General features: G+C 50.7%; 1 protein-coding gene across 1 annotated transcript; it reads left to right on the top strand.

Annotated features, from left to right (window-relative positions):
* Nucleotides 1-938: 938 nt before the first annotated feature.
* On the top strand, nucleotides 939-9353 carry PGRMC1 (progesterone receptor membrane component 1). The gene is made up of 3 exons (XM_025852745.2): nucleotides 939-1351; nucleotides 4723-4878; nucleotides 7973-9353. Exons 1-3 carry the CDS (start codon nucleotides 1024-1026, stop codon nucleotides 8074-8076), a joined length of 588 nt encoding a protein of 195 aa, XP_025708530.1. The 5' UTR covers nucleotides 939-1023; the 3' UTR covers nucleotides 8077-9353.

Here is a 9353-nt window from a genome sequence, read left to right as displayed (position 1 = left end):
CTCGACAGAGTTCAAATAAAACAACTCTGCCAACAAAGAAGCTTCGGTCATTATTCTGAAAAAAAAAAAAAAAAAAAAAAAAGCGCAACAACAGAAGGCCGCTTGCTGATGCGTTGGGACTGAGCAAATCTGTGATTGCGAAAGGGTTTAGATTTCCGAGAATGAATCCAATTTCATCCGGCGAGCCGATCGGCCTCCCCCAGATATTGGGAGAGTTGTCAGGCAGGGGCCTGTGCGCTGACTTGAGCTACACGGGGGTGTCCATGCCACAGCCTCTGGCGGGGAGGCCTGGAGAAGGGTCATTAAGGAGAGTAAAAGGGGGTTCTCAAGGTGGAAATGGGTAGTCTGGGACTCCAAGGTGGAAAGAGGAGCTCGAGGAGAGTTTCCTTCCTGTCCCCCAAGGGAGCCTCACGGTGCCCGGGGGGATGGGCGGGGAAAGGTGAAGCTTCAGAATGGAAGGCGAGGGAGAAGCTGAAGCAAGAGAAATGGAGTCGTGTGTGGCGCGCATCAGGTGGCCGAGCGGGCCTCGAACCGAGCTCGGCAGGGCCGAGGCTCTCGGAGTGGGTCGGGGTGCAAGGAGCCGGCGAGGGTGCAGAGGAGGGCTGCGCGCCGCGTCGCGCTCAGCTAGAGGCTGGCGCGGGGATGGCGTGAGGCTGCGGCCGCCGCCTCGCAGGTACGGCCCGGGGCGGGGGGGCGTGCCGCTCCCGCCGCCTCAGCGGGGGTGGGGGGTGGGGGGCGGCGGGATCCGGCCGCGGGAAGGGGAGCGACCGTCCGGGGGCCAGGTGGGGGGCGGGAGCTGGACGGGCCGGAGCTGGACGGGCCGCGGCGCCCCGGGCGGGCGGGCGGGCGGCGGGGGAGGCGGGGCCCGGAGGCTCCGCCCGCCCCGCCCCGCCCCGCCCCGCCTCCTCCCCCGGCTAGTCCTTGTCCGCCGAGCCCCGCGCGCCACTAGCTCGCTGAGAGGGAGGAGGAAGCAGCCAGTTCCGGAGCCCTCCCTAGCCCGGCCCAACCTTTGCTCCCGAGATCATGGCTGCCGAGGATGTGGCGGCCACCGGCGCCGACCCGAGCGAGCTGGAGGGTGGCGGGCTGCTGCACGAGATTTTCACGTCGCCGCTCAACCTGCTGCTGCTCGGCCTCTGCGTCTTCCTGCTGTACAAGATCGTGCGCGGGGACCAGCCGGCGGCCAGCAGCGATAGCGACGACGACGAGCCGCCCCCGCTGCCCCGCCTTAAGCGGCGCGACTTCACCCCTGCCGAACTGCGGCGCTTCGACGGCGTCCAGGACCCGCGCATACTCATGGCCATCAACGGCAAGGTGTTCGACGTGACCAAAGGCCGCAAGTTCTACGGGCCCGGTAACGGCGGCCGCCCAGGGGACGCGGAGACAAAAGAAGGGGCCCCGGCCCGGCGCCGGGGCCGGGGGAAGCGAGGGGGAGCGGGGCGCCCCCGAGGGGAGGAATGGCGGCTCCCCGGCGGCAGCGGGCAAGGGGCGCTCTAGAAGGGCTGCGGCTGGCGGGGGACGCCGCCAGCGCCGGGATGGGGGCTGGGGGGGGCGGAGAGAAGGCTGGAGCGCCCGGGGCCGAGGGCGGGGGGGGGGGCTGGGGGGGGGGGGGGGGGAGCTCGCCGGCCTGGAAGGGGGGGCACGGCCGCGCGCAGTGTCGAGGGAGCTTCGAGGGCATGGGGTTTGGGGGTTCCTGGAAGGAGAGGCGGTGTCGGGCTGGAGAAGGGAAACGTGGGCGTCTCGAGGGAAGCGGGGAGGGGAGGGCGGAGGGGGGAGGTCCAGCCTGCGAGGAGACGCGAAGGCCGCTGCGGCCGGGAGTGGCCGCGGCGTGTGTGAAGGTGCGGGAGCAGGAGAGCGGAGGTGGGATGGGCGGCAGGTAGCAGCCGAGTGCGTGCGGGCAGGTGATGTGTGAAGTGCGTGGTCCGTGCCTGGGGCTTGCCGGGCGCGGGTGTGCGTGCGCGCGCGCGCTCGGAATGTGGCATGTGTCAGGTATGTGTGTGGCATGTGTTTGGTATGTGTGTGCGCGTGCTGTGTGTGGCCGACCGAAAAGCTGGAAGGTGAACGGGGAGCCTCCGTGGGGGGGGGGGGCAGCTGACGGAGGGCGGAAGGAGGCTGAACGTAGCGGACAATGGGAACGTGGCGAGATGAGAAGGTAATAACAGCATTTTCGTCTTTAGCGGGAGAGAAAGCACTGGAAGCCAAAAAAAAAAAAAAAATTAAAAATGGAGGGAGGGAGAAGTGGGAGGATCCTGGGAAACAAAAGGGGTAGGGCTGTGAGGGCTGCTGGGTGTGGGGATTTCAGGAAAAGCCAACCAGAGGGGAAATGGGGGTGGATGACTGCTGAGCCGCTGGAGGGGGGCAGGCTTGGAGGGTTTTAGGGATGAGGCTTTCTAAGCCTGGTTGCGGATCAGAATCACCTGATGAGCTTGAGCAAAAACACCGATTCCCGGCTTACTCGCAGCCACGGTGGAGGAGGCTCTGTGGGGGAGGTCCAGCAATCTGCATTTTAAGCGGCTCGCCCAGGCGCATTTGAGAAGCGGCCAGGTTTGGAAAGTCGTGCCTTGTAGAATATTCCGGAGAGGGGGAGGAAGAGATTTTAGCTCCTCTAATATGGACTCCTAAAAACGGGGAGCTCAGGGAGTGTGTCCACATGGAGGGCCCTCTGGCTCACTGGCCTGGAGCGACGGAAGAGGATTGAGAAGGCGGTGATCTCCATCATCTCCACTCCTGCTTTGTTTTACTCGCCCAGCCCAACTAATCAAAATCAGAGGGGTTCCGGTTCTTCCCGAACTGGTCCCCTTTGCGGTTTTTCCTTGTGGCTGATTTAGAAGACCTGCATTCTGTAGGCCATGTAACTGTCCAAAGAATTTGAGAACCACACCTTTGTTGTTGTCACTTTCCCTGTCACTTCCACTTTACATAATCACGTAAACGGCTGTCTCTCCTGAGCCACACCATCAAGGATTCCAGCCGGGTACGTGGGGCAACATCATAGGGTTGTAATTTGCAAAGTCATTGAGAGGAATGCAGGCCTGTGCACAGAAACACAAAACTCTGGGAGTCAGGCGACCAGAGTTCTAATCCTGGTTGGATTACTGACTAGCTGTGTGACGTGGTGCAAAGCATTGTTCTCTCTGGGCCTTAGTTGTCCCTCTGAAAAATGCTAAGGATGGCCCATTGTGAGATCTCCTCAGTCTCTGCTCTGCGGTATCATCCCGTGAGCCCATGAATATGTGACATGATGTGCAAATGATCGTTCATGTTACAGAGGATTCTTAAAAATTACTCATTCCAGTGCCCATTATTCATTGTAGGTACTGGGAATACAGCTGTGAGCAAAACAGACACACATCTCCTCTCATGGAGCTTACATTCTAGTGAAGATACATTCGGGTGAATAACCTATATTCTCCCAAAACTTTTAGTGCTCCCCTTGAGCCATTTTTAAATATTCTGTGACCATAATCTCTGAAGTATCGAGGTCCCTTGTTCTGGTCCCAAACCAGAACAATTGGCCTATTTTCAAGTACTAGATGCTACCATATCCACTAGAAGTGCATACACACACACACATTTGTGAAAACTGTAATGGGTTTTTTTTTAACCTTCATTAGTAGACATAGTATATAATGAAGATCGCAAACAACCAGTTTTCTTTAGAACCTTATTTGCATTTAAAAGTTGATCATAAATTTTGTCTAATTTGTGAAAAAAAAAATTCCTAGGGGATTGAGGTTTCCAGTGACCAGGCCATCTTGAAATTTGATCTCTTCTCATACTTGGCATAGTGGTTACCTACAAACTTTAATGTCAGAGTTGCTACCCAATCTACCTTGGGGAAACAACACATAGTTTAAAGTACACTGGCTTCTTTTCCTTTACTTGTGAATATTTAAATAAGTCTAAACATCTACTTTAAGTACCTACAAATAATTCACCACTCTTTTAGACAAAAATTCAGTATAATATATAATAACATTCTAATGTTTTATATAATTATTTGGAGATATTAATTCAGTCTTTTTTTTTTTCCATGAAAATCTAAGTATTTTGAGTCTTCGAGCTCACCAGAGTGACGGAGCTGATCTCCTCTGCTACCTCTTTACTGAGAGTGTAGATTATGTAACATGGGGATACATTTCTGGACCACTGATACTCTTATCAAATGATTTTTGCTGCAAATGCCAGTCTCACAACTGAAGATCACTATAAGATACTTTTGACTCATTAAAACATATCAGAATACATTTCATAAGGAAATGTTCTCATTTATGTCTTAGTACTTACTACCTTAAGGAGCCATAACTTTCACTGGTGTAGCCCAAATGCCTAGAACAGAGACAGGCTCTGGGTTCAACGTCCTAAAGTTGAATTCTGACCCTTGGATTCAGTATTATCTTGGATGATTTCCCACCACCCCCACCACCCCCCCATCCCGCCCCAGGAGATAATCATTCGTGGCTTTTTTATTAGCTATTTGAGAATCACAGGGAATGGATGATAATGTATAGCAAATTGGTTTGTAAAAGTTTGATAACAGGTCCTTGGGGATCCACCACATAATGATGAAAGTATCAACATCACTTCTGGTTTCCAGATGGAATTTGATACTGCAAAAGAGGGCTGTCTTTGTTGATGGGTAAGGAAGCCATTTTCTGTGTATGAACCACAGAGAAATTGACTGTCTAATAAAGAACTGGTCTTTGGTTTTGTTTGTTTTTTAAGAGGGGCCATACGGGGTCTTTGCTGGAAGAGACGCATCCCGGGGCCTTGCCACATTTTGCCTGGATAAGGAAGCACTGAAGGACGAGTACGATGACCTTTCTGACCTCACTCCTGCCCAGCAGGAGACCCTGAGTGACTGGGACTCTCAGTTCACTTGTAAGCATTTTTTAAAAATTGTGCCTGGATCAAATTTCTACCAGTAATGGGATTCACAGCAGTACAATAGTTATTACTAAGCAGCCTGAAACTGGGGAGCATTTTGATAGGCTCCTGAATCTTGGACGGATCAAGTTCATGGCTTGAAGTAATTGCAGCAATGCTGAGTCACTCGCTGTGATTGCATCCAATTTTTAGCTAGTTCTCTGTGGAAACTTGGGTTTCTGTTATTTAAGTCTTTGACAGGTTCGCGTAGATTCCACACTAGGATTTGGTGCTTGGTGTGTAGGGGAAAGGATCTGTAGGCTACAGAGAGGGACTTTCAGAAGTCCTCACTAGTAAGGCTTGCTGTTTAAAAGCAGCCCACATTTCTGTCGAAGAATGGGAGACTTGTGTTCTACAAAACAGCTTCTCTTTGAATCTAATTGAGCCTAACGGTAGGCCTCATCTACAAATGATGCTTAAATCTGCCCAGCAACAATGGTGTCTGCATTTTTAAAAAGAGAAAAAAAAGGAGCCGCTTGTTTCCTGGCTTACGCTATAAGGCTGAGGTCTTTGGGAGGAGGGGGGAGTGAGGATGGGGGTTAAGTTCAAATTTCGGGAATTGAGGAATCGGCTTTTGTCAGACCTAAGTGTCTAATGATCACTTTAGCAACATTGCACTGCTAAGAATTTTGACTAATCTTTCCCAGCTTTAAAACAGTATATAAAGACCGTGACCAGCGCTTAAAGATTTTTTTATTTTAAAAATGTATCCTTTCTATTTGCTGTTCTCTATAGCCAGTTAAATATTACTGACTCTTTTGGCTAAACCCAACCATTTTCTTTGAAAATAATGCTGACTTCAGAGTTCTGGGCTAATTATTAGCCAGCTGTGGCTCCACCTTTAGGTTCTGGGTCCCAAGCAGACAGAAGTAGAGCTTTCAAGCCTAGAGGCAGGTCTTTTTACTTTGAAAACATAATTCCCCTATCTAACATCGCCCCTGATTTTTTTGGTATCCTAAGGATGCCTTTGTAAACATAGATGTTTCTATGTGGAACCAGCGAGTTGTAATTTCTAACTCACAGAGCTCTATCTCCTAGGGCTTGCCTTCCCCAAGGAGGCGAAAACTGTGGGAAAACGTTCTCCCCCTTAAACTAAGACCAGCCCCCAATTCTGTGGTAACGCTGGAGCGCCACTCGAGACTGGCGTGGGTGCCCCTTGCAGCAGGTTGCCCTGGCGCCAGCCGGCGTGTATTTGTTGTGTGGTCCTGAGCACTCTAGGGACCTTTATAACATGTTCAAATAGGAAAGTTCCCATTGTTCCCGGCGACTGTTCCACACAAAACCAGGTCCGGCTACCTGGTTAGACAGGTTGGTTACTCCTCTAATTCCTGCCCACACGCCGAAAGTCTGGGCCTCGCCTCAGACAGCGGTAGGATTAACCCTGCGTTAGCTGGGCTGCAAGGACGCGGCCGGCGGGGTGGTGGTCTGCGGACTCTTGCCCTTCTCACGTTTTTTTTTTTTTAATTTTTTATTTAAATTCAATTTCATTAACCTATACTCTTACTAGTTTCAGAGGTAGAGTTTAGTCATTCGTCAGTTGCCTCTCACACCCAGGGCTCTTTGCATCACGTGCCCTCCCTCATGCCCATCACCCAGTTACCCCAGCCCCGCACCCCCTCCCCTCCAGCAAGCCTCCGTTTGTTCTCTACAGTTACGAGTCTCTTATGGTTTGCCTCCCTGTTTTCGTCTTATTTTATTTTTCCCTCCCTTCCCCTATGTTCATCTGTTTTCTTAAATTCCACATATGAAATCACATGGTTACTTGTCTTTCTCTGACTTGTTTTGCTTAGCATGATACCCTCTAGTTCCATCGACATCATTGCAGATGGCCAGATTTCATTCTTCCCGGTGGCTGGGTTTCTGGTTTGCACTCTTAGATCTGTTTTCTCCAGCGTCTCCCGTGCCCTCCTGGCCTCCTTAACCACTCGCTTTAACTGCTATGCATAGCTTTTTCCTTGTGTTGGGAAAAAATTCGGTCTCCTGCTTCCCCCATCCACCAGACTCCTCATCCCTTCCCTTCACTGTCAACCGCCTGCGAAGTGCTTGTCCCTAGCCACGGCTTCATTTCCTCCCCACACCTCCTTACTCCGTGCGACAGTTTCCAGCCCAGTTCCACTGGGCTTCTCTTTCTCAGAGCTTTCCAGAGACCTGCTTCTTGCCAGCATTGACTTCACTTCTCCAGCCCTTGTTGTGGATTTCCTGTCGGGTGCCCTCCCCACCCCACCCCCGCCGAGGGACTCCCTCTCCAGAGTCCCCAGCTGGGTCCACGGAAGCTCCAGTTTTAACTTCATTAACTCATGTTTCCAGTTTTCCTTTAAAGTAGCTCATATCCTAGCCTTTCCGTTCCCATGGACACCCTACTCCTGGCTCTCATTCCTTCACACACAGATCTACCCGCTGGCCTCCTGGGCCGCCTGCGCCTGGTCTCCTTGCTGTGATCCGCCTGCTAGGCCACCACCACCCCATGTGTGCCAGGGCACTGGCTTCCTTTGTCATAAATCCTTGCCACCTATAGGATTAAGTTCGAACACTTCAGGCTGGCGTTCCACAACCTTCCTGGTCTCTTCCCCACACTGCTTCCCCCCCACACTCACTCCCACTCTGTTGCTGTCAGCTTGGTCTCTCTGGTGCTCCCTAGATCGGTTCAGTCTCACCTGAGTGCCTTTGTACACGGCGTTGTCATTTTCTGGAAACCCCTCTCGCCTCAGATCCTTCCATGAGTTTTCCAAAGCATAGCCTTCTTCGTCAGGTGTTCTGAAATCCTTCTAACGAACTCCTCACGAGCCCTTGCTCCTCTCACCCCCTCCTGCACGCAGACACGACTCACTTTGACCTTCCCTTGCACACTTGGTGCCCGACATCGCTGCCTGTTTGGTATTTCTTCCGAACGAAACTCTTTTAATTCCCCGTGGGCAAGGACAGCGGGGTGAGTCCTGTGTGACTGACAGCTTTGAGGACCGCAGGCCTCTCCCGAATGCTTTCAGCTGAAATGTAGTGCCCCTCTGTGAAGCCTGAGAGTGCTCATTTGTGTTTTCTTCTCTCCCTCCAGTCAAGTATCATCATGTGGGCAAACTGCTGAAGGAGGGGGAGGAGCCCACTGTGTACTCTGACGAGGAAGAACCAAAAGATGAGAATGCTCGGAAAAATGATTAAAGCATCCCGTGGAAGCATATCTATTTTTGTATTTTGCGGAATCATTTGTAACATTCCAGTCTGTCTTTAAAACATGGTGATTTCAGTATTTCGAGCAGTTTCGAACTTGCTGTTAAGTTTTTGTAATTAACATCACTAGTGACACTGAACCAGTTAACTCTTCTGTCTTCAAGTGCATGGCGTGTTTGTGTGTCACAAATCCAGACCATGAACTGCAGTGCTGCGATCCAAATGTTAGGACTCTCCCCTTCTGTCTGTAGTTAGTGCAGGCTGCCTTTAAAATTCGTTTTTTCCTGAGCGAGTCAGGTAAGACTTGGGTATTTCCCCCAAACAGGTAAAAAAAAAAAAAAAAAAAATGTTAACTGTGCAAAGTCCTTCTAGCCCCGAGAACAAAGGATCAATTTCTAGTCTTGCTGTCCTCAAGATAGCAAATCCTTTATTTCTCAATTGACTTAACTGCATGATTTCTGTTTTATCTACCTCTAAAGCAAATCTGCAGTGTTCCAGAGCCGCCTTTGGTATTGATGAAAGAGAGCTGCCCATTTAAAAAAAAGAAAAAAAGAAAGAAATCTCAAAGCTGGGCTCGGTTGGGAAAAGTACATTCACTGTGTTCGTAGACTGCATCATTCTTTTTGTCTTCTGGACACTCAGATGCCCCCACTAACACAGCAACGTATGGTAAGACTTAAAACAGGATCTGAACATTCAAAAGAAAGCTTTAGAAGAGATCCGCTGGCTTGCCGAAAAACCTAAATATATGAAGAAAACATAGAACTACCTCCCCTATCCCCACGTTCACGGTGGGACAACGGTGATTTCACACGGTTTGCCGAGGGGGGGGTATGCCGAACAGGAGCAGGCCTCTGCTCTCCGGAGAGCCTTCACACACTCACTCACTCACACACACACACCCCACCCCACCCCCCAGGAATGAAGAAAGTACACATCACTAGCCAAGTGGTTTTTAAAGTATATTCCTTAAGGTAACAGTTATTCTTCTGTTGTTACAAAACCATAGCCACTGCAAGAGTAGTAGGCCACGCGTCTAGGTCTTTGATACTGGTCTTTTGGTTAACAATAAACTTTGCTTAAGTAGACTGTACAGTTGTATGAATTTGTAAAAGTATTATATGAACAACTAGTGAGGTTTCAAACTCTTGTAATTGTAGTTGAATAGTCCTTGTATTTTCTTGTGAACCGTGTCTCATGGATTTACCTCAAATCAGGAAACAAAATGAAGTGCTTTGGTCAGTTAATAAAAATGGTTTTACCCAGTA

The sequence above is a fragment of the Callorhinus ursinus genome, unplaced genomic scaffold, assembly GCF_003265705.2.
Source record: "Callorhinus ursinus isolate GAN/ISIS: 27379988/994484 unplaced genomic scaffold, GSC_fseal_2.0 scaffold33, whole genome shotgun sequence".
Lineage (NCBI taxonomy): Eukaryota > Metazoa > Chordata > Mammalia > Carnivora > Otariidae > Callorhinus > Callorhinus ursinus.
The sequence above is the reverse complement of the archived record's forward strand: the minus strand, read 5'-3'. Positions and strand labels throughout refer to the sequence as shown.